At 36.1% G+C, this 26,789-nt stretch overlaps 1 protein-coding gene across 2 annotated transcripts; it reads left to right on the top strand.

The window, feature by feature from the left end:
* The first annotated feature begins 3,613 nt into the window (after nucleotides 1–3,613).
* smad1 (SMAD family member 1) lies at nucleotides 3,614–25,857 on the top strand. Of its 2 annotated transcripts, none has more exons than XM_067403110.1 (7): nucleotides 3,614–3,745; nucleotides 12,243–12,827; nucleotides 17,238–17,516; nucleotides 18,807–18,893; nucleotides 20,829–21,050; nucleotides 21,290–21,546; nucleotides 24,342–25,857. In XM_067403110.1, the coding sequence occupies exons 2-7, from the start codon at nucleotides 12,428–12,430 to the stop codon at nucleotides 24,483–24,485; spliced, it is 1,389 nt and encodes a 462-aa protein (XP_067259211.1). In that variant the 5' UTR covers nucleotides 3,614–3,745; nucleotides 12,243–12,427; the 3' UTR covers nucleotides 24,486–25,857. The 2 variants fall into 2 exon arrangements, with proteins under 2 accessions (XP_067259211.1, XP_067259210.1); XM_067403109.1 differs by having other exon boundaries at nucleotides 18,777–18,893.
* Nucleotides 25,858–26,789: the final 932 nt, after the last annotated feature.

Below are 26,789 nucleotides of genomic sequence, written 5' to 3'. Positions count from 1 at the left end.
CTTTGTTTGGCCTTCCCAGGGACGCTGTACTTAGAGATCAATGGTTACAATTTATGTTTAACTCGGTTCCCGAAAATTATAATTGTGGTATCCTTACTGCAATAGTAAATGTTGGACTGCAGTGCACATAATGGCCACAAGAGTGGACTATGTTTATGTACATGGCTGTTTTCTGTATGAGGGACTCTTCTGAGTGAGTGCTAACGTTGTACATTTTCTGTCGCTGCTTGTGGAGATTAAAGAGTTCCGTCTCTCGGGAATTATTGTCTTTTGTGTTCATTCGGCACAACACCACAATAATCCACATGTAAAACTATGTACAGCACACGTTATGGTAAGAGGCGTGACCTTTCCGGGCAAGGTTCGCTAAGCTGCTGTCGAATCACAACACAGGAACCGCTGGCACAATCAGAACTCGTTACGTATTTCTGAAGGAGGGACTTCATAGGACAAGGAAGTCATCAGCCCGTTTTTATGACAGTGGAAACAGCGGTATACAGATAAGTAAATTATGTGAAAAATACTGTGTTTTTTTACACGCGAAACATGAACACATGTTATATTGCACACTATAAACACAATCAAAGCTTCAAAAAAAAAATGAAAAACGGGACCTTTAATACCGCTTTCTTGTTTATTGCACTCTTAAAAATTATTGGCATTAATGGTTCCCTGAAGAACCTTTAACATCTATGGAACCTTTTCCATTGAACAAAAGGTTCTTTATAATAGAAAAAGGTTCTTAACTCTAAGAAAAAAAAAAATGGTTATTTAAGAATTGTTAAGAACACTGAAAGGTTCTTAAGGGAACCAAAAATAGTTCTTCTATGGCATCACTGTGAAAAAACCCTGTTGTATTTTTTTATTTTTAAGAGAGATGCTTTGAAACAATCTGTATTGTATAGAGAGCTATATAAATAAACTTGTGATTTGACTTTACTTGACACTGAATGCAACAAATTAACATGTACTCATTCAGGTGACTTTATAGTCTGTGGCATATGAAGGTTCGAAGGATAAATAAAATAAAAGCCCTTGGAGACAGTATTTAAATATTACCACTCCAGACATTATTTCTAGAAGTGCAGGAGCATGTTGTCAATGGAGGCGCCTGTTTGAAATGCGAGCTGCCTGATTCTCTGCCATCATGCCTAGCATTACTGAAAACACCCGTGGTGTGCCAAAGACCGCTGATGGCACCAAAGCACAAATGAGACGCATACAGTATAAGCAAGTGCACAGCTTGGCTCCCCAAAAAAGAAATGAAAAAACAAACAAACACTGATTTAGAGTCTGTTTCTTTAGGTCGAGCCTCACAATACTGTTCTTCGATAAGCAGAACGTGTGCATAGTTTTTCAGCACTACCTCACATTCCGTCCGTCTCCATTGTGATGAGGGTGAATGAAGGCTCAGTGGCAGAGGTGAGAGGCCCTCCGACGACCTCTCCTCCCTCCTCGGCAGTGGGTGATACTGCTAAGACAAAAGGACTCAAATTGAAAGTGCACCTGACAGCAGCCCAGTGGGAGACAAGATGAGCATTGTAGTTTGCTTGCTTATTAGGAGGCGAATTTATCCTAAAAGCTAGGTGTATGTCATTAAGCAAAAACATTTTCATAATGATGTCTTTGAAAATACATTAGTGTCTGTGTCTAGTCCTTTTCATGTGCAGCTATGCACAGCTGCACATGCAATGTACACATTTTATAGCATGCCGTGATTGGAAAGCTTTCAGGATGCTTTTTTGAGTTAGTCTCAATGAATTTTACATCCATATTGTGACTTACTTGTAGAAAAATGATTATGAATCCAATGCAGTGACTGTAAAAAAAAAAAAAATATCTGCTTATAAGAAGCTATGCAAATAAAGTGAGAACAAGTAGGTCTAATGTCCAAGCTGCAGCTTCTATGTGACCCTTGCAAGTCACAAATATTGTGAAAGGAAAAAAAAAAAAAACTAATAAATTAAAACAATTATGTGACCAATTTTGGACATATAAGAAGTGTTTTATAATTCTGCACACTTCTTGAAACGCACTCTCAGCTCGCAGTGTTTTCCCAGATTTCACATTCACGTGCAGCTTACTCGCGCCTCACTCAGACATTCTGTCGCCAACCGCGTGACGTAATCTGCGCTAGCAGCACTCCTACTCTCGATGGTCTCCTTCCGCCAACGCCGCCACTGATATTATAGTTCCATGAGCTCCCGCACTCAGAAACATGATACACGCATGGCGCTGGATTGTTAATGAAAAATATATTGTTTTGCATCAATATATGACTACTTCTTGTAGGCTGATTCTTGACATTAACCGCCAAACTAACACTGAGGAGTTTCATGAAGACCGTCTTGAATAACATTATTGATTTAGTTGTGCATTTCGTTTATAGTAGATATAACTGATTTTCTACAGGGATGATGGACTGTCTTTTTTATTTTTCGTTTTGTAATTCATAGACTGGTATAGACAGTTTGTGATTGACTAGCTCTACTAGGCCTACTTTTTTTCTTTTTCTTTTTTTAGCAAACTAAACTTAATTTACTTTATTTTCTACTTTATTATCTTTATTTTTTAATTAAATTATCTAATTAATTTTTTTTAATTAAATGTATTTTTGAAAAAAAAAAGTTATCTGTAAAAAAAAAAAAAAGTTATTTGGGAATAAGTTAAAATCAAAGCCCAAAAAGAAACAAAATAATGAGTTGAGATTTTTTACAGTGTAAAAGTTCTCATTGACAGTTTATTTTGTGCATTTTTTTTTTGGAGAAATTACAAGACTTGTGGATTAACACATTAGTAACCAAAGATCTGTTCATAATTCATAACAATATGTTGCTTTTACTTTTTATTATTTATTTATTTGCATTTAAATTAATAAAAAGTAATAAAAACAAATAAAACCTAAAATTAATAAATTAGTTAATACATTTTTATTATTTAATAAAAACTCCATTTAATAATTGTATTTTCTAAAAAACAAATATAACATAAACATTCTAAATTGCTTTTAATAAAAATATTTTTAGATTTATTTTTAATTCTAATAGACAATTAAGGCACTTAATTGGCACTTAAAGAATGTGTGTGTGTGTGTGTGTATATATATAAAACATGTAAATCAGTCAACACAATATCTTAGTTAACCTAACATAAAGAGTACTAAATAGCCTACAGATGGGACACTTTCTGATTAAAAGTCGTAAATGTTGTCTTTAAAATATGCAAATTTAAATGGCATCTGTGTCATCATGGGATTAATCTTAATGCTGATTTTTAGTAATGGAGGATTTTTTTATGTTTGTTTTTTTTTTTTTCTCTCCACTTGTCACACTGTCTGTATTCGCCCTACTGTACTGGGATCATTTCCATCGGTTCATGCAGAAGTTGTAGCTGTGCTTGAATCAACAGCATCACATTGATACGCTCAATGCACCACATGGTTTTCCCATGGCCCTACCCAGGACAGTGCCATGATGGACCGCACACTAGCCTCCTCGGGCCCTAGAAAGAGTAGGCTACATTGTTACAATGTTACATAATTCATTCCACAGTACTTTGAAAACGTTGAATGTGTAAAAAAGTAGGACTTGTTAGGACTTGCGCACCGCCCCTCACTACATCCCGCGGCGTGATACGAGTTCAGTGCGGAGGGTGCGGCGGTCCGCGACACACTGACGCCAGGCGAGAGCACAGCGAGTCTGGTTGTATGAATGCTGTGAAGGATCGCGTCGAGGTGGCGCACAAGGTACAGTAAACTTTACTTTTCTATTTAAACGCGTCAACAAACTGAATATACAAACGGAGCGTTTGTGAATGTTCCTTAGAGGAACGCGTAATTTCTAACTTCTTACCGAGTGTTTCTCGCGCATTGAGATCAGTAATGAAGCATCCAACTTGGTGTTCTTCATAACAACTCAAGAGAGTAAATCACTCAGTATTTGCTACGGTTCATGTGCTGTGTCTGCACATCAGCCTGTTGTTCTCGCAGTTATGCTGCTTGTAATGCATAAAGTACACTTTTGTTTGACTGTCACATGATGTTTGTGCTGTTGTTGATGTTTTGTTTTCCAGTATAGGAGCAGTTTTTTTTTTTATAATATAAATATTACCTTTTTATGTTTGTATTTATTTATATACTTTTTAATTCAATCATTGACTTTGATTATTGAATCCACATTAATGTTTTAAAATCCATTTTGTCATTTTTTTTTTTATAGATTATTCTTTCATTATACTCCATTTCGTGCTTTACCACCCACTTCTGCAGTTGGAGGGGATTTTTTTTTTTGTTCTTTTTTTTTTTTTTTTGATTGCTCAAAAATGGCAATAAATCATACACGTCACTTACAGTGAATATTTGCCCCCGTACATGATGCATGCAGAGACTGAGACCTGAGCCAGATTTCCTGACATCATTGAAGATGACATATCAGATTACTCAAAGGACAAGAATTTGTCCTTGTCCATGATTTGCTTGGATTGTTTTATTCTGACACATTGTGTGTGTGACAGACATAGAAAACGAGTCTGTGTGATCGTTTAATATCAGCATTTAACTTACTGTAATGTTTGGGTGAGTTGTCTTGGGACATAGACCGCTTGGAGGACAGTGATGAGCAATGAACCTCTATTACACTGTATAAAATTGAGTGTTGCATTTTAAGGCTAGCTGGATACATGTGTACATTGCAAAAAGCCTTTAAAATAATTACACGTACAGATACATTATACTTGTACATTCCATTCTAATGCATTACAACAACAATAACTGGGTCTGCTAAGTTCTTAGTACATTATACAAACGTTATGCTTCTACATTACATTAAAACAGCTGAGACAGTGAAACATTAAGCTGAACTTTAATTTCTTAGTGTTAGGCCTAGCTTTCGTTGAGCATTTTTTCCCACAAAAATTAGTTTGAGATCAAACAGTAAATACAGAGCTCTACCCAATTTTGAAAACCAAATCTTAAATGACTGAGGTTTGTACAGTGACCCACAAATTTTCTAAATAATTTAGAATTTTCTACATAAAATTTTATCTATTTATTTTACATTTTCATGTAGCTCCGTGTGTCACATTAATGTTTTGTTTAAAAAGTTGTTTTCATTATTTTTATTATCAACATTATTATTATTGTTGTTGTTTTATTTAAAATGACAATAATAATAATTATTATTATTTTACTTATCCACCATCACAATTGTATACCATAATATATCTTCACAGACCCAAAAAGTTGTTTTCATTATAATATATAAACAAATAATATATATATATATATAATATATTATTTGTTTTTGCTGTTATTATTATTATTATGAGACAAACTAAAACATCATCCTACCTATCCAGTATAGTTGGAATCCATCACAATTTTATAACATATATAATACATTTGAAAGGCACTTTGTTCACAGACCATAAAGTGTCCTTGCTTTCTGTTTGGAAAGTATAAAGTGAATGTATCCATCTTGTGCTCAGGTCTGTATATGGACACACCATAAGGGATGTATTTATTTATCTAAATATGAAGATATACATGTCTTTCCAATTGTTTGTTTTCCTTAAGTGTATCAGGTTAACCATATTTGTGTAATCTTGGTGGTTTCTTGCTAAGGCTTAGCGAAAGTCTGCAGTGATTCACAAAATACTGCGAGCAAATGAAATGATTAGCCATCAGTTTGCAGAGCAGTAGCTGTTGTGCATGAACCTTTGGCCAGTTTGATTTAAATGTGGCATCACAGGGAGTTTGAAGCGCACTTGCTCTTGGTCTGAGTGTCTCTCTCACTCTTGCTTTTCTCTTTATCCCTCCTTCTCCATTTGTCCAACCCCCAACCTCTGTTTTTTTTTTGTTTTTTTTGTTTGTTTGTTTTTTTGTTTTTTTTTTTATTAGAGAACATCGCAATTGAGCTGGCGCTTAATGGAGGGCCCCAGATCCAGCCCTTGATAAATAATGTAAGTTCTTTATAATGCTTAGTCCCCTGGGAGGGCCGAGAGAGCATCATTACTGCCTCCTAAATTGATTAACGGCACTGAACCAGCGCAAAATGATACATGGATATGATGCGGGGGGTCAAGGCTGTCAAAGTTGCGTGATGGGAGCCACATTACCTCTGCCTGCTGCACCAACCCTCAAGCTAATGCTAATATTTACATGCACTCAGGCCTGGAGTGCACTAGCTGAAACGTGCAGTGATTGCATTTTAATGGCCGCCCTGCATTGCAAATGTAGAAACCGAAACTGCCGTTTTGGTCCATTTGTGCACTTTTTCTAGCAGCAAGCTCACAGTTTACTGACAAGACCCCTTTACGCTCATCTTAGGCTCATTAAGTCTCCACCAAATTTTGCATCCCATGGCCATGCACTAGGCAGTTGGCCCACACTGTGATCTTGGCTTTAAGCATCGGTTGTTTTGACTGGGCTCCAGACAGCGCAAACTAACATTGTCTGAGTCAATACAATGGTATATTGACCTTTTATGTAAGTGTGTGGTCAGACTAGTGGTCAGATTTTATGAATCCTCAATAATTTGTATCAATTCCCATCACTCCGACAGCCTGTATGCCGTTGCCTAGATGTTTGGACTGTGGAATTCCTCTCAAAATGACATGGAATTGAATTAAACATGGCAGCTGGCTAGCAACTGGAAGACCTGTCGTTGGTCATCAGAGCATGGATTTAACGAGACAGACAAGAAGATCTTACCAAACCCAATGGGCCTGGTCTGAGAACAGTGTCTACGGTTGTTCAAAGAGCACCTGCTGTGGGAATACCCGATCTGTGTGGTGTTTGGGTTTGGGAAGGGTGCTTTCAACATGTATGACAGCTTCCCTGAGGGAACAGCTGCATGTGTGTTTGAGTTTGAAGTGGCCTACAGCCTTTGACAATGAGTAGCTTGGGGTGCCTGTCTGATATGTAAAGATAAAGAGGCTCTTGATGTGTCAGGGAGATACTTGTCCCACACAGTCACATACAGGTGTTGAAGAGTTTCCCATCCCAACAAAGTCTTAGTCATCAGAGATAATCTAGTGTGTCAAATGTGTCCTTGTAATATTGCATTGTCCTTTTGCATTGTCACTCAACCACTAGATTTCTCATTTTTCTCTTTTATCTTTTACAATTTTTTCAGACTGTAAAAGTGTTATTACCATGTTATTATAACATTTAACCATTTTTTTTATTTGACATTTCAAATTTTACATTAACTACAGAAAAAAGCAAGAAAAATGCAAGAAAATGATAGATTTTCCAAAATTCATTAGAAATTATGTAATTTTATAATACGAAACTTATAAGAACATTACCAGAATTACCAGTATCAACTCAAAACAGTTTATTGTTAATCAAATTTAATGTTACTCAAAATATATTAATTTTACTTGCATAAACTTTCATGCTGCAATGGTACATCAATGCATATTAGAGATGCACTGATGTATTGGCTAACAATGGTATCGGCCGATAAAAGCTATTATTATCACTATTGGCCATCGGCCGATTGTTTAAAAACTGCCGATGATCAGGGCAGATTATATCCTGTCAATCAAAAGGGTGTGGAAAGACGTGTTCAGACTGCAACTCATACATACTGTGTGTGAAGAAAATCACTCTTGTGTTGAATTTTAACGCATTAACAGTTTAAAAATAGTGACGTTAAAGCAGGCTCTTTCTGACCCTATGAATCACCCGTAGTTCAAGCCAGGGTTGCTAGGTCTGCGTTTTTTTTTCCTACATCAAATATTATTTTTTACACCTCCCATCCAATAATAGCAAAAACATTTGTGCTTCATTACTTCTGATAAGAATTAAAGTTTCAGTTTTCAAATTCTGTCCATTTTATCATGAAATTCAAACAATAAATGGTGTTTTGACGCTCTTAAATGTGACGTGTCAGAATGCTGTAATGCCTCAGTTCAGGCGGCAGCGCGAGTCTTTTATTCCTCTTCAATAGTTATATCTCGAAAAACATGAATGAACATCAAAGGTATGTTAAAATATATTGTACAACTTACCAGAATGTCTCATGTAATCACTTTATTTGTGTTTCAACCACGAAAAGACATCAATAAAACAGCTTGTGAACAATATGTCACATCATGTCACTTTTACCTCTACAATGTTTTCCAATGTTCACAGTTCCTTATCTATCTATCTATCTATCTATCTATCTATCTATCTATCTATCTATCTATCTATCTATCTATCTATCTATCTATCTATCTATCTATCTATCTATCTATCTATCTATCTATCTATCTATCTATATAAACACTAGAGAGGAGCTTATTTACTGTTAATTATATGTTTGTGCAGAAAAGTGCTTATGAAAACTACCTTATGTGATACTAAGTTTTACATTTCAGTTTTTATTTGAGTGTAATTATTATATCTGAAAATAAACAGCAGCAGAATATAATACCTCTGCTGTTAATTGTAACCTCTAATATTGTAGTGTACCAAATGAGAGGGTTCCCTGTATAGTTTGCAACATTATTTGAAAATAATGTTTTATTGGAAAAACCAAACTATTGGCATCAGCCGATATCATTCTGAATAATCGGCTATTGGTATCGGCAGAGAAATTTAGTATCAGTGCATTTCTAATGCATATTCCTGTTCATCATGCTTTTCGGTCCCAAAAGTGTGTGTGGGATATGGCAAGGGGCTAAATAAAAAGTGTTTTTGAGACAAATTTAACTCTACCATATGTAAAGCCTCACTTGCATCAAAATAGAACTTTTTTAATGGTTGTGTCTCCTTTTTTAATGGTAAAAAACTTTTAAGGTTAATTACTTGTAGGCTAAGTGTTGAACATTATGCCGAAGCTGAGAATTGTATTGTTGAAAATATCTGTATCAATCATGTTAATCCAAAAAAGCATTAAGCAATAAAAGATTCCACGCGCTTTGATTCGTTGACAGATCTTCTATGGCATGAAGTCTTTGCATGCTCACCTGGTCCTTATTCCACAAGAACAGATGGAAAAATCCCCACATATTCTTCTTTAGCACCCATCTGTTATTTTCCTTCACTTGTCTTAAGAAGCTCTGAGGAAAGAACTCTGAATTTCTCAAAACTTCTGCTAGAAGTTTTAAGTTCTATTGGGAAAGACAGGAGAAATTAGATCCCTTGTGTTATTCAAAGAGAACCCAAAGACCATCCAGAAAAAAAGAAAAGATCTTGCAAGTTAGTTGGTGATGCGCTTCCTACCCTTTGCTCATCTCTTCCCTGACAACAGAAGAAGGTCCCAGGCTTTTAAATGAGCTTTTGGCTGTGAGATGATGCTAAATATAGGAGCAACGTTTTAGCCTCCCTGTCGCTGTGGTCCATGATAACAGCTACTCTCCCCTTCCCACTTAATAAAGAGCACCTGTTTTCATTGAATGACTCCAACTTCCAATGTGGAGAGTTCATGCTAGTTTATAAGCCAAAGACATTTTGTGGTTTTGTTAAGAATATTTTACTGAGGAAAAAAGAAGACTTTTTCAGTAACTCTGTAAAACATTTATTGAATTAGAATATTATTGTCGAAACTGGTCAGTTCTATAGAGGCATTTGTGTTGTGATACATTGCCTTGATTGTAACCTACATCAGGCAAGCTTTCTAAGTGAAACAGTAGCTGAGGGCAGCCACACTCACCGAGGACAACATTATTCTTAGCACTCAGCATAGTTCAAATAGCTGCTCTCTGATGTCACCTTACTTATCTTGTGTTGATGGGCCAGAATAGAGTCGGTGGATAACACTTACCTGCCTCTCAGACTCTGATACAACTTAAAGTGGATTCATATCAATCACAGGCAAGTCCATGGCAAAAAAACAGCTAATCTTTTTACTGTATATGTGTGGAAGGTGATGGTAAAAAAAGGAATAGATATTGTTTAGAAAGAGCTAGAATAGTGTTTTGCAACTTTCAAAAGAATTGTGCAGTCTTGCATTGTGCACTCTTATTTCCCTTCCCATTACCATGAATGCTGGTTAGTGAATGGCTGTTTGGGATCTATCTGAATGGACATGTTTATCCTTATCTTGCATTTCCTCTCTATTCCTAATGTTGAAAGACTCCCGTTCCCTTTGCCTGTTGACCATGTGAACAGTTATCTAAAACCTAGCATGTGTTCCAAAGCCTACAGTGGTGTCTTGAATAGCATCCTGTAATAAGCTGCATCTTTACATATGAGGAAACTGATATGAGTCAGGACATTGTTCAGAGCTATACAGCATCACTCAGCAGTGTGTCACGGCAGTATCGTTTAGAACACATCCCACTTCCCATATGCCGAAAGCCATTTCGAGAACTTACCGTAGAGCAGATGTAATTGGAAGCTCTGCGCTGTGACTCCGAAGGCAGCCATTCCGAGAAGCCGTAACAGAATGATGTCATCATCACAGTGTTCTCGGGGTAGAAGATGTATTTCGTCATTAGTTCTTGACATTAAGGCTGGAATTCACTACACGACTTTTAAAATCTTAACAGATTTTAAAACACTAGGTATCATATGCTTGCCAACTTTGCCAACAGTGGTTACAGAGAAAAAATGGCAAAACACTTAGCATCATATGCTAAATGACTGATGATCACACACTACCAGACTTTCTGATTGTTCCAAACACAACAAACTCATGTAGAAAGAAACATGTGCCTCATTGCTAGAAGATGCATGACCAATGACAACAATGTGTGTTCTAAAATCAGCTCAAAATATCAAACATGTTTGATATCCTCTGACTGGCTGGAATCTAGCTGACGTATTGCCTCGCAGCCCTATCAGGCAGTGACTTCGCAGGCAACGTTTGTGCATGAAAGTAACTTCTGAAACTGATTTCAGACAGGTTTCTAAGGCAGCATAACAGTAAAATGATCTACAACAAAATAGAAAGAGCTTTCACGATAACTAAGTGAATATTTAATTACTACAACAATAATATCTTCCTAGAATCAAAAGGTAAAAAAAACAAAACAAAACAAACAAACTGACCACAATGCGCTACTTTTCGATGCCATTTTATTTTTAGTTCAACTGTCACAGAGTTAAACGCACAGGAAAGTGGAATCTCATTCCCAGCGAAGGATACATCTATGCTGCATCCAAAAATAGAATAGATTAGATCATTAGACAGGATGTGACACGATCATAAGATTCAAACGTTCCTTGTTGCCGTCCTATACCTCGCAGCAATTTTTCAGACGTGGCCATAATTTGTCTGTACGTGATTTTCTGTATATCTGTTAATTCTTGACTGCCCAATATCTGCAGACTGGATCTGGCGACTATCGTCAACTAGTTCAGACTGCAAATCCTTTAAAGGTCCCGTTCTTTGTGATCCCATGTTTCAAACTTTAGTTAGTGTGTAATGTTGTTGTTAGAGTATAAATAAAATCTGTAAAATTTTAAAGCTCAAAGTTCAATGCCAAGCGAGATATTTTATTTAACAGAAGTCGCCTACATCGAACGGCCAGTTTGGACTACATCCAAACATCCATACAGGAATACACAAAGAGGGGGCGTGGTCTTATTGCGCTCCCACGGAGAAGAGCAAGAGTTGAGTTTGTAGAGTGTGTATGTCGCCATGTCGTCGAAACGCTGTTATTTTCACCCGCAGTCCAATCTCCTTTGTTTGGCCTTCCCATGGACGCTGTACTTAGAGATCAGTGGTTACAATTTATGTTTAACTCGGTTCCCGAAAATTATAATTGTGGTATCCTTACTGCAATAGTTAATGTTGGACTGCAGTGCACATAATGGCCACAAGAGGGGACTATGTTTATGTACATGGCTGTTTTCCGTAAGAGGGACTCTTCTGAGTGAGTGCTAACGTTGTACATTTTCTGTCGCTGCTTGTGGAGATTAAAGAGTTCAGTCTCTCGGGAATTATTGTCTTTTGTGTTCATTCGGCACAACACCACAATAATCCACATGTAAAACTATGTGCAGCACACGTTATGGTAAGAGGCGTGGCACAATCAGAACTCGTTACGTATTTCTGAAGGAGGGACTTCATAGAACAAGGAAGTCATCAGCCCGTTTTTATGACAGTGGAAACAGCGGTATACAGATAAATAAATCGTGAAAAATACTGTTTTTTTACACGCGAAACATGAACACATGTTATATTGCACACTATAAACACAATCAAAGCTTAAAAAAAAACGGGACCTTTAATGTCAGTGCTGGAACCTCTTTAACGGAACGGATCCCAAAGTAATGTTTGACTGTATTGTCTGTCTCTTTACAGGTGCACTTGACAAACTGACCTAACTGTGAAACAGCACAACTTTCAGCAATACCCTTGTTCATGTGTCGCTGTGGTTGACTATTTGATTCTCTTTGAGGAGGTAGAGCAGAGAGTCCTTGTTCCTGTGTGGCGCAATCCTACAGAGTAAGTGTGACAACGTTGGCTGGGGCGCACGTGGCGCCACAATGAACGTCACCTCGCTCTTCTCCTTCACCAGCCCGGCGGTCAAGCGACTGCTGGGCTGGAAGCAAGGTGACGAAGAAGAGAAGTGGGCAGAGAAGGCGGTGGATGCACTGGTCAAGAAGTTGAAGAAGAAGAAGGGTGCTATGGAGGAGCTGGAGAGGGCACTCAGCTGCCCCGGTCAGCCAAGCAACTGTGTCACTATACCTCGCTCGCTGGATGGGAGACTCCAGGTGTCACACCGGAAGGGTCTGCCTCACGTCATTTACTGCCGAGTGTGGCGCTGGCCCGACCTACAGTCACACCATGAGCTCAAGGCCCTGGAGTGTTGCGAGTTCCCTTTTGGATCTAAGCAGAAGGATGTGTGCATCAACCCCTACCACTACAAGAGGGTGGACAGTCCAGGTGAGTGACTTAATTTATGTGGGCTGGTTTGATCATGAGCAGTACACAACAGCAGCTGATTGATACATTTGGACTAGTGGTGGGATTTGGATTCATCCCAGTGACGTTTATCTGTTCACCAAAAAGAATCATTCGGATTCATTCAGTGACCCTTTCTGCAGGTTACATCATTATAGCAATAGTTGGTGGAAAATCTTTTTTGGGTCATTGAGTCTTTTAAACAGTAAATATATATTAAAAGCAGGCATATCTATACAATAAAGTTCTAATAATCATTAGAATTCTATAAGAATAGGGAAGTCCATACCAAAACTATAACGATAACTACAGGAACAATATCATTGGAATCATTTTCAGATTGTTTTACCAGCTTATGAATGACAAAATAATAGACAGCCAATCAGCATCCACTCAAATTGAAAGATCTCAAGCATTTAAACTACAGCTACAGCTTTCCTGTAGCTCAGTGGTTAGAGCTCAGTGGTTAGAGCATGGCACTAACAATGCCAAGGTCATGGGTTCGATCCCAGGGATTGCACATATGCAGATACAAATGTATAGTATAATGCAATGTAAGTCGCTTTGGATAAAAGTGTCTGCCAAATGCATAAATGTAAATGTAAATGTAAACTGACAGACAACATACCTGTAGCACACTATTATAATAAACAGAAAGTTACAGTCCATTGGTGTGGACGATATCTTTATAGTTATCCTTTATTATCCTTTATTAACAATTGTGTTTCCACAAAATCATCCAAGAGACTTTAGAAAGAGTGATTAAAGGATTAGTTTACTTCAGAATTAAAATTTACTGATAATTTACTCACCCCCATGTCATACAAGATGTTTATGATTTTCTTTCTTCAGTTGAAAAGAAATTATGGTTTTTGCGTAAAACATTCCAACATTTTTCTTCATATTGTGGACTTCAACAGCTACCAATGGGTTGAATGTCCAAACTGCAGTTTCAGTGCATCTTCAAAGGGTTCTGCATGATCCCAGACGAGAAACAAGGGTCTTATCTAGTGAAATGATGAGCCATTTTCTAAAAAAAAAAAAGCTATACTTTTTAACCACGAATGCTGGGTTGTAGTGCTCTGCAATGCGCTATCAAATCAAATTTATGCAATTTTGCCTGTAAACATAGCCTATATTTTAGGATGTTTATATATTTTTAATTGAAACAGAAGCAGCCTTGTTTTTGCATTGTAAATTATTGTATGACTCAGCGCGTCACTGACAAAACATTTTAAAAATAAAATGTTCATATCTTACCGTTTCCTTCAAATACAATGGCATTTTTCATAATATTAGGAACACCATGAAATGGGTTATCTTTAGGCTACTGTCTGTTTGTGCACGACACCAACAACACCTCCGTTCAGTAGAGGTTGTACAGTACTGTGTACAGTAGCTACTTGTCGGACGATCACCTAACGATTCCTTCGGTGTCTGTCATTATGCCATTATGTTGCTAAGCTATATGCTTAGATGAAATGCGCATCATTGATCAATTTTCACAAGAAATATTTTCTCAGAACATGAGTTCTGCTATTTGGAACACAATTTAAAGTGTAATTATCATGCCCCAAAGCAATCCTCGTTGTGGTTAAAACATTAAAACACAGCATGCCACAGGAAAAGTGCATCCACTACAAATATCTCTATTTAAATTAATATCAAATGTTGTAACTTCTGGATAATGATTTCATGTAATTTCTGTGCTTAACTCCATTAAGGAGAGTGACATATTTAATCTAAATGTGGAAATTGAAATGTTTAAATGGAAAACATTCTGTTTACTTCATTATTTCGCTCACTCCAGTAAAATAGTGCATACGCACAGTCTAGAGATATTTACGCTGTTTATTTTGAATAAATCCTGATATGTGCGTGTAAAATTGAGTATGCACATTTCAGTGCCTTTTTTGTGCGTACGCAGCATTTATACATCACGCCCCTTTAATTTCTTATCCATAAATCTCTTCCATTTTGTCAAAATTATTTTGTGAAAACAGACTCGTTCAGGGAAGGATCATATTTTTTCAGTAGGTCCATCTAAAGAAATGCTCCTTCACGAATCCTCACTCAAATGCTGTCGGCTTGTTCTAGTAAGCAGTCATGTGCTTTAAAAGGGCAAGACTTCAGTAAGCAAAAATTATGAGTCAGTACAAAAATGATTCTTTCTAAGATATGTTCTAAGACACACATTCACAGTCTAGACACAGGATTCCCAGTGTCATGGAAATCTTAAGCTTAAATCTTAATCTTGGAATTTTAAAACTGCATAATATAATAGTTTAATGCATTATATAAACTATAATATATATTTATATATATATATATGTATATATATATATATGTATATATATATGTATATATATATATACATATATATATACATATATATATATATACATATGTGTATATATATATATGTGTATATATATATATGTGTATATATATATATATATATATATATATATATATATATATATATATATATATATTATTCCCATTTAAGTTACTCCTAGTGATTTTTTTTTATTTCTTAATCTGAAATCATGAACAGCTGGAAATGTCACTGAAAAATCATGGAAAAGTCATGGATATTCATTGCATGGCTAAAAGGTGTTGGATCCTGTAAACACAGCAAAACTGGACTTTGTTAGTGAGTCAGTTCTTAAAGCAAAGAGATTTTGTCCTTTTGAAATATTTTGTTTGAATTCCTTCAAGTATTATTATCAGTTCATCTTGGTGTGCAGTTTTTCTGTTGAACTGCAGTTTGTATTGTTGCAAATCACTGGAAATTTCCACAGTTTTTCTCTTTCTTGTTGTTAATATTTACCTTTAGAAGAACAAGTGAGTAAAACCACTCTGTCAGTGAATCCCATATGGATTTATATAGCCCATATGTACCTTTTCCATGCATGTTCCTGAGTTTTCCTTTCCAATGGTTCCTTCAGATGAGCTCTTTCTTTTTCTGTCCTTCCCCTTCCATATCTCTCTCCGGCCTCTGCCAGGTGCTTTTCTCATTTGTTTGATCCTGATACCGCTTGAGAGAATCTGGTAGCATTGAAAACTGTGGAGTCTAAAATATTCTGTGTGTGTGTGTGTCTTAATGGGAAACAAGAACATTTTCTTTACCTCTGCTTATGGTGAAAGAATGGACTTCAAATGCACAGCCCCCTTTTTGTTGGCTAAGCAGAAGATGAGGGTCAGCTGACAACACAGAAACAGCTGTCCACAGTATGTGTGTGTGTGTATGTGTGTGTGCACATTATGAGAGCAGGAGCAGGAAATTCCAGGCGGAGGCAGAATGAGGGCTTTGTTCTGGGTCTGTGTACACTTTTGTGTGTAGATGTGTGTGTGTGTGGCGGCTGAAACATGCAAACATGTGGCTGTAAAGAGGAAGAGTTTTACAGGAACTCCTGTCACCCACACAGACAATAGCAGGAAAGAGTGGTTGCCCGCCTTGCACACGCTTGTGTAGTGCAGGCCTGTGGATATCTGGACACCTGTCTTTCCCCTCCTCTCCAGAAAGGCAGAACACTGTCCACATTCATTGTTTAACAGTACTCATTGCTATATCGCTAAAATACAAGTTCTCAGTCTTACTGGAAACGTCTTGACAGTCTAAAACTATTAGCCTGTCTAAATGAAAAGGCATGTGGGCTTCATAGGTGGAAAGATGTTTATAGTTGAAAATCCACTTAAAAACACCAGTTACCACATTTTATTGCTCTACTATTTTTAGAGAGCATGTTGGTGTGTGACAACTGTGACTCTTGGATAAGATAGGTCATTTGTATATTTTACAGAAATACAGAAAATTGTGGACAACAAAACACCAAATATAATCATAAATAATTAAATGAATAGTTCACCCAAACATAAACATATAATCAAATAACAAATATTCTGCCATCATTTGCTCACCATCATGTTGTTCCAAATCTGTATTCATTTCTTACTTCTGTGAAACTCAGAAGATATTTTGAAGGTATATGTTTTTGTCCATACACTGAAAGTTGTTATGGACCCCACTACCTTTTTTTTCTAAATATCTTCTTTTCTGTTCCAAAGAAAAAAAAGTAAGTCACACAGGTTTGGAACTACATGAGGTTGAGTAAATGATCACAGAATATTCATAGTTGGGTGAACTAACATTTTAATTTTATTTGTGGTTTTGCGTGTTCAATTCTTTATAGTATATTGTTAAATAAATTCCCCAAATTCTCATTCTTGCATGTTTATGTCATGTCTGTAAACAAAGAAAAGAAAATTAGGCCATTAGTGGCAGATGAATTTATATCTCATTCATATATCAAAGTTTGATGAATTCTCATTTCACCTTCTCCATTCTGATTGCTTATGATTGGCATATTTCTCTATCTCTATTCCTAGTGCTGCCACCTGTGCTGGTGCCACGAAACAGTGAGTTCAATGCGAAACTCTCTATGCTGCCACGCTTCCGTAACCCACTTCACCAGACAGAGCCGCCAATGCCTCAGAACGCCACCTTCCCTGACTCCTTTCCCCAGCAGCCAGCGAATGCCCTACCCTTCACCCCGAACTCCCCAACCAACAGCTACCCCAGCTCGCCAAACAGCGGCACAGGCAGTACAGCCACCTTCCCCCATTCACCATCCAGCTCGGACCCAGGCAGCCCTTTTCAGATGCCAGGTGAGCTGCACTTATGCTATTCGTTCTTCAATGTCTTGCTTTAAACTGTAGTAGAAAATGTACTCTACCGATCAAGGGTTTGGGGTTGGTAAGGTTTTTAAAGAAATGTCTTGTGCACACCAAAGTTGCATTTATTTGATCAAAAATGAAGTAAAAAGGTAATATTGTGAAATATTATTATAATTTTAAATAACTAATTTATGTTATAATGTTTTTTAAAAAGTGTTTTTTTTTTCAGCTGAAATCATTCTAATATGTTGATTTGGTGCTAACATTTAACATTTATTATTAATATCGATGTTGAAAACAGTTGTGCTGCTTAATATTTTTTTGTGGAAACGTGATACATTTTTTCAGGATTCTTTGATAAATAGAAAGTCCAAAAGAGCAGCATTTATTTGAAACAGAAAACTTTTGTAACGTTATGTCACTTTTGATACATTTAATGCATCCTTGTTAAATAAGAATATTCATTTCTTTTAAAAATCTTACTGACCCCAAACATTGTAATGGTAGCATGGAGCGGAGCCCCTAAAAGGACATGGTGATGGAAAAATATGAGATGGGAGTTTTGCTCGCAAAACCGTTGAGTTTTTTTTTTTTTAGGGGAACGCAAATTTTGATATTTGATTACCATATAGATATAGAAAGTATTGAAATGATACTGTAAGGTACTGTAAATAAATAATACCATGATATTTCTTTAAGGGACATCAGATCAGACACGTTGTTTGCTACCTGAGTTGCCTTGTGATTGTACCTCATAAGAAGAGAAAATTCATTTTAATGGCAGAAGACTTTTCACAGACTCTGACATTGTAATTCTAGCAAGATAGTCCTTTTTGAATTAATGTACATTTATAACGCTATACTTTGTTAATATTTAAAATATTGAAAAGGACAAAACTAGTCAACACTGCTGCGATGGGGTTTCTACTCCTAAGGGAGTAAATTTGACATCTTTCACTCTTCTGACTACTGTGATCCATCTCTCCCAATTTTTTTCCTCATTTGGAAAATTGTGGAAACCCAATATTGATTATTTTCTTTTGATGTTGTCACAAATATGCATTTAAAAAAAAATAAGACTTTCTCCCATGAACTTCTAAGAAGAAAAAGTGAAAGTGGTTAATTGTAGGTCTGTTTATATTGTATGTATTATGTATGTAGTTATAAGTGTTAGGTGGATTCTATGGGATGATATTTATGTTCTTATTTATCTACATCTGTTTTGCCTGTGTTTGGATGTTGCTTCAAAAGAAACACCTCCACCTGCTTATATGCCCCCAGAGGAGCCAATGACACAGGACTGTCCACAGCCAATGGACACTAACCTGCTAGCTCCCAATCTGCCATTGGAGATCAGCAACCGACCAGGTACACTCCATTTGCAGCATAAAAACCACCATAAAATAAGACAGCACACTAAGCTTCAGTCATTACAGCAAAGATATTGCCTCTTCCTTACAGCCTGACATGGGCTGCTTATAGCTATCAGCAGCTGCCTGCCCACACTGCAGGTGCAGGAAGTCCACACACAAACATACTCTCTTACACACACACAAAGTCACAGACAATCCAACTTTTTGTCACTTAAAGGGATAGTTCACCCAAAAATGAAAATTTGTTCCAAAGTTGTTCCAAACCTGTACAAATTTCTTTCTTCTGTTGAACACAAAAGATAAATTAAAGAATGTCAGTAACCAAACAGTTGACGGAAGCTATTGACTTCTATAGTTTGGAACAACTATTTTTGGGTGAACTATCCCTTTAAATTTGGTTTATCTTGCAGTGTGATTCTGAACAAAAAAAGCTAAATAAACGTTACACAGTAAATCAAAAGTAAATTTGCACAGTTAGCTGTTAGAAGTTAGTCAGTTATAGCAAAAACCTGAAAGTCTTTTCTACAGAATGCTGTAAAAACCTTTAATATGGTATACTGTGTAATTCTTTTTTTTATACTTTTCCATATTAATTTCTTATGAAATTTTACCTCAACACATGGCAATTTCTCTCTAAAGAAATCAGCGCTGCACTTAACCAGAATCAATGACCCACCAATTTGTAAAGAGCAAAAAATATACAGTTTGCATACAGTGAAACCCAGAGTCCCACAGGAGGTGAGGGGAGTGTGCAAGGTGTTGAAATATCTGTGGAAGTTGCTGTACAGTTTGGGGATGCGCGCTCAAGCTGCATCCTGTGCAGTGCTGTAGTGCAGACTTCCATTGTGATAGGCTAATGGGAAAAGAGTAGACAAAACACACCTGTGCCCCAGTGTCACAGACCAGAGGAAGCTGAGAAGAAATATGCTGTAAGATAAACACTTTTCACTCTCTTTGGGACAAGCACTGAAGGAAGAGATGAGCTGTGGATATCAGAAAGAGGACATTTTGATGATTGGTGTTTTATGGGACCTATAAGTTAACTTGCACTGTGGTGGGATTTGATACGGACAGCTATCCCACTTGTATTATGCTGATTTGGTTGTATTTTGTAGGCCCTTGAATAGTGCAGGGTTATAACCAATCACTGCTGCCTGTTACTAAAGTGTTACCATTAATAGCCTAGCAACAGTGACCTCATATAAATACCCTAGTAAAATCGATATGCCCTCTGCTGTAAGAGATGAGATGCAAGTCTAAATCTGTTAATCATATTGCTAAATCACTTTCAAAGAGACAGTCCAGCACTAAAGGTGCATTAATACATTGCAAAATAAAATGTTTTGGGGGTTGTGTCAATAGAGTCAAAAACAAATAAAAATAATTAGGCTTTAAAAAGCATGTTGACCCGTGAAATTGCCAGTCTGTCTCAAAAAATAATTAAATATAAATATTCATATTACAAATATAAGATTTTGTTCAAAAGTCTGGGATGAGTTAGATTTAAAAAAAAAGAAGAAAAGAAGAAAAGAAAAGAAAAAAAAATATCATTTATATTCAGCAGGATGCATAACATTGATCAAAAATGACAGTAAAGACATTTACAGTGTTACAAAATATTTCTGTTTTAAATAAATGCTGTTATTTTCAACTTTCTATTCATCAAAGAATCCTGAAAAAAATGTATGATAGCTAAAATTTAGCTTTGCCATCACAGGAATAAATTACATATTAAAATATATTAAGATATCTAAAAATTCTGTGCAAGACTAACTGGGACTAGTCACTGCACTTACATATTGTTGCCCTGTTGTTGGTTTGAGTGCTTCTATTGTTCTTATTTGCAAGTAGCTTTAGATAAAAGTGTCTGCTAAATGATTAAATGTAAATGTAAAGAAAACATTCATTGAGTTTGTAACTTTTTGTGCAGATGTTCAGCCTGTGGCCTATGAGGAACCCAAGCACTGGTGCTCTATTGTGTACTATGAGCTGAATAATCGTGTGGGAGAGGCCTTTCAGGCCTCTTCCACCAGCGTACTGGTGGACGGCTTTACCGACCCCTCAAACAACCGCAACCGCTTCTGCCTGGGTCTGCTGTCGAATGTCAACCGCAACTCGACCATCGAGAACACGCGACGCCACATCGGAAAAGGTTTGATTTTTCACTTAAAAATGACTCTGTATAAATCAACTATTCTAGTATGTAATATAGGATATATTGCATATGTAATTGATGATTATTGATTAGCACAATTATCTAGCACTGAAATATGACTTGGAGTTAATGTGATAGTAATATGATATTGATGACATGGCCTGTCTCAGAAATAGCTGTTAATAAGCTAAGTATTCATTATAATGTAAACTCACAATCACTTTTTCATACATCAGGAGTCCATTTGTACTATGTGGGAGGAGAGGTGTACGCCGAATGTTTGAGCGACAGCAGTATCTTTGTCCAGAGCCGCAACTGCAACTACCACCATGGTTTCCACCCCACCACCGTATGCAAGATCCCCAGTCGCTGCAGCCTAAAGATCTTCAACAACCAGGAGTTTGCTGAGCTCTTGGCTCAGTCTGTCAATCACGGTTTTGAAGCCGTCTATGAACTCACCAAAATGTGCACCATTCGCATGAGCTTTGTAAAGGTAAGCTATAAACAGATAATTCATAGCTCACCCAGGTATTCTTTCATCATTTACTCACCCTAATGTGGTTCCGAACCGGTATTCATTTCCTTGTATATATATATATATATATATATATACTACCAGTATAAAATATAGGAACAATACGTTTTTTTGAAAGAAGTCTCTTACGCTCACCAATGCTGCATTTATTTGATGACAAATACAGTGAAAACAGTAATACTCTGAAATATTACTATAATTTAATATAACAGTTTTCTATTGTAATATATTTTAAAATGTAATTTATTCCTGTGTTGGCAAAGCTGAATTTTTAGCAGCCATTAGTCCAGTCTTCAGTGTCACATGATCCTTCAGAAATCATTATAATATACTGATTTGGTGCTCAGTTATTATCTATTATTGGTGCTCAATTATTATTATTTTATATTTGGAAACTGTGATACTTTTTTGTAGGATTCTTTGATGAATAGAAAGTTGAAAAGAACAGCATTTATTTTTAAATAGAAATCTTTGTAACTTTATAAATGTTTTTACTGTCACTTATGATTTAATACTTCCTTGTTAAAAAAACAATATATATATATATATATATATCTTACCCCAAACGTTTTAAATGATAGTGTACATTTACATTGATATAATAAGAAAAGTTTCTTGAGCTCCAAATCAGCATATTAGAAGGATTTCTGAAGGATCATGTGACACTGAAGACTGGAGTATTGATGCTTAAAAATGAAGCTTTACCATCACAGGAATAAATTATATTTTAAAATATATTAAAAAATATGATTATAAAATATATTAAAATGCAAAACTACAAAACTGAAAGTATAAATGTAATAATATTTCACAGAAGTGTGCGCGCACACACACACACACACACACACACACACACACACACACACACACACACACACACAGGCAAAAAATATGTGCCCAGCACAAAATGACTAAACACTAAGCTTTTAATTGTCTTAACCACAAATTATTGGTCAGGAAATTAGCAAAAATTTAAGTAAATGCATTACTTCAAAAGCCATTGCTGTCTCAGAAAAATGTGAAAGACAGAATGAATTTTTGGCAGAATATGGGAAGTTGTGTGTGGAGTGATGAATCACAATGAAGCACGAGTTGCATGGTGATGCTCCAAAGCAGTGTCTTTGAAAATCTGCTGAGAAATATAATAATAAATGCATCTCTACCACAGTGAAGTTTAGAGGAAGAGCTGTCATTGTGTGGGAAGCCTTTTTAGCTGCTGGTATTGGTGAGCAACTTCACTGTGAAAAGTCATTTAATGCTTCGGAGTACAGAAGAATATCGCAGAATGGCTTGCTTCACACATTTGAAAAGTTGTTATCTAAAAAGCAATGATCAGATGTTATTTTTTTTACAACAAGTCAATGCTCTTGCCCATACTGCAAAGACAAGCAAGAAGTGGCTTGAGAACAAATCCATCAGGCTCATGTTTTGGCCTGTGTCCAGATTTGACCCCTATACTGAATATTTGGTCTCACATAAACTCAAACTAACAGCGCTCATGTACTCATACTCACACTCATTAAAATGCTCCAATACCATCAACCGATTCCATGCAGCATGTACAGAACAGTGCTTGTGACAATGAAATACCCACAACAGATCAAACAAAGAGCAGAATGGATATATCAGAGAAGGATGTCTGTGAACTAAATGTATCGAATTAATAGAATGATAAACAAATTAAATATTTACACCTAAATAGCTGCTGGGCGCGAGCAGCGGCACAGACCCGCGAGCTTGTTGAGCACATCCCTTTTTCACAGACATCGCTGGAAAGTTTGTAGTTTGGACAGATAAGGCAATAGCAAAGAAAGTAAAATGATGAGCATATTACTAACTTTGACTGTAACGAGAGAGAGCGCACTTCTGTTGCATGCTCTTGATTGCTTTCACTCAGCACTTATGCGTCATTTGGATTAAAACTAAATCAGATGTGAAAGTAAAAACATGAACTATGACATGATTTATGTATGAGTGTAGGGACAGGAAGGCGATACAGTAATCGCATGACATTTTCAAGAAGTTTTCTGTGCGCAACCATCCCAATCACGCCCAGAAAAGTGCCTCTCAGAATAGCCTATTAAATGTCTTGCACTTGAACGGACAAATTCAGACAAAATTATTTCAAAATGCCCATATATGCAAGTATCCTTGTGAAACAAGGCGGATTATAATTCATATAATTATTATTATTTGTTTTTTGTTAATAAAATTTAATTTAATCATTAAAACAGAGTCCAGATCCACAGTCCAATATCTAAACATCCTTAAATCAAGATACATTCACTTGAGATGCAAAATGAAGAAATTAAGTCTTGTTTTCTGAGAAAATGAAAACAAATGAGTGAGTTTATGCTTAAAACATGAAAATTACTTTTTTATTTGAATTAAGCTGATTTTTATAAACCCATTGGCAGATATTTGTTGTTGTTTTAATCATAAAATCACTTTCACAGGAACACCAAATTTCTTATGTCACTTTGCTTCTCAAGTAAATGTTTTGTGATTTAAGAATCTTTTAGATGTTTGAAAGACAAAACCACTGAAAAAAGCACATCACTTTTTTTCCAACTGACTTTTCTTGCATAAACAAAAAACATGAAGACACTGAAAGACATACATACCGGTTTGGAACCATGTGTGTGTGTAAAAAGCAGAATTCAATGAGAATTTTTAGTTTTTGAGTGAACTTTCCCTTCATGTAACAAACAATTTTGAGGAGAACTATAGACATATTTGTACTTGTGTTTCAGGGTTGGGGTGCAGAGTACCATCGACAGGATGTGACAAGCACCCCATGCTGGATTGAGATTCATCTTCACGGGCCTCTGCAATGGCTGGATAAAGTCCTTACCCAGATGGGCTCTCCTCACAACCCCATTTCCTCCGTGTCCTAGACAGAACTGATCATAAGGCGACTGCTGATGTAACCCTGTCAATCTGGGTTCCCATGCAGAAGCTGATTGATTGAAGGGAGAGGTGGGAGAAGGCAGGAGGGTGGGGTTTGTATTCTACTTGAAGGCAGTTTGTTTGGGGGCATAACATTTGGCTGAAGAGTCCTCAGTTCTCAGCCCGTGAGAATCTGGAAGATACTTGACAACTTTGTGTGACCAAGCATGTTAAATGATGAGGCCATCATACTTGGGGCAAGTATCCTCCTTTGGTCTTGTTTGTGAGAGAAGTTGGGTTTTAAGCCAACTTTCGGCTTTGGTTTTCTTTCTTTTTCTTTTGCATTTCTTCTCCTTTTTCCAGTTTACAAATCAGTATTCCATTGATTAAGATCTGCATCATAGTTTAGAGACTAGTACAGTGTTGTACAGAGTAGTATAGCGTGAACACGTCTGGTAGACAAAAAAGTAAGATAACATGCAGAAATATAATGCTTTAAATGAACTTAATGGCATGAAGCTGTGAGAAGATAATGAGGTTATTAATGCAAAATTTCTCACAGCTGGAAAGAAGAAAAAATGTAGCAAAAATGGACAAAAATGTCTAATGTAGAATGAAAAATACATATATTTGAATACGCAAAACTTTTGAATGGGATAAACGTATGGGGAGTTAGGGCATGTTAGTAGTGGGTAGGGATGCATGAGCAAACTCATGCGTATGTTGCGCTAATTTTATCGCAGTTGTGTTCGACTGATTTTAAAAAAATGGGTGTGTAAATGTACTTATTAGTAGAGAAAGTGCTGTGCAGTCTGTTTTTTTGCAAGTGTGGTTTGATCCCCAGGATTGTAAGTCTATGTCTATGAGAGCAGAGGCAGGCAATGTTTACTTTGTCCATATGTTGTGCACTGCACCACTGTGCTGCACGGAAGAACGTCCTCTTTTCACTGTTTTTTTTTTTTTTTTTTTCTGAAATGCCATGAATCTGTTTTCATAAAACACCTTTAGAAAAGTAAGAGAAAAAATATATATATGTAATGCCTGTGCATTTCCAGAATTTTTAGAGTAAAATAGTTACCTTTTTTGTTGACTAAATTCTAAATGGCACTAGAGATATTGTTTTGTAAAAAGTAGATATTTTTTTGATTAACTTGCTTTCAGTTTTTTTTATTCAAAGTGAAATCCCATCCACTGTTAAAATGTAAACATTTTTGTATTTTTTTGAAGAAAATATATAATGTTGTTCCTTCATATCTGCACTTTCATAAGTGGCTTCTTTGTCTCTGTCCTTTTTTGTGCTGTTCTTGCTTACTTGTACTCTCAGATAGCAGTTTTATTCCATGAATATCAAGTCTCTACTGGAAGATTCAATAAAATTGTTTCATTATCACTGTCTTCTTGTCTCTTGGTGTTTAGGAAGTTTTAAGGCAAACAAATCATTATTCAACAATCTCAAATTCACTGTGTAACCCATTATTATGTAAATAACGTTAATTAATTGGATATACAGTGACATTAATACAAATTTAATACATTAGCTTATATAATGTTGAATGTTGATATGTAAATAGTATGGAAATAAAATAATTGTATCAAAATCAATCTGTAAAGTAGCCTACTCAATACTAAAGATTGATAACTGACGGTAAAGGCTTAAGGTAAAACTATCGTACTATATTAAATTTATAAGATAAATTAGATTATTAAATGTCATGTTTACTGGAACTAGAAAACAGCACACTAGTTTCATTCATCCATTCTCTGTCATATAAAAAGGAAACGGCTCCCTCTAGTGTCATTGAAAGGTTTGCATCGCAAACTACTGTGTTGTAGTAGGTGAAGGCGCCTCACATTGCTATATCATGTGACACAATATTAAGTTCAGTAGAATCACGCATCATGCCTTTACAGACATAATGATATTATGAATGACTGGATTTGCCTAAATAGCTGGTTACCTATGTGAAAGAAAGAAAAAAAAAGATAAGCAATATGCAATATTACTAATTGCAATAAGATAAAACCTGGACAGTAATGGGGACAGGTTTGGTGGTATGGATATAGATTTAAAGGGTTATTTCACCTGAAAATGGAAATTCTGTCATTAATTAATCATGTCGTTCCAACCCGTAAGACTTTCGTTTAACTATACAACTAAGTTACCGCTTTCAAGCCCAAGAGAGATAGTAAGACTTCATTAAAGTCATGACTACACTGGTTTAACCTTAACTTTAAAAAGCGACGCGAGTGCGAAAAATAATAATAATAATAATAATAATAATAATAATAATAATTTACCACTTAACAAAATA

Source organism: Chanodichthys erythropterus, chromosome 12 (genome assembly GCF_024489055.1).
Source record: "Chanodichthys erythropterus isolate Z2021 chromosome 12, ASM2448905v1, whole genome shotgun sequence".
Lineage (NCBI taxonomy): Eukaryota > Metazoa > Chordata > Actinopteri > Cypriniformes > Xenocyprididae > Chanodichthys > Chanodichthys erythropterus.
This window is presented reverse-complemented; position numbering and strand designations above follow the sequence as displayed.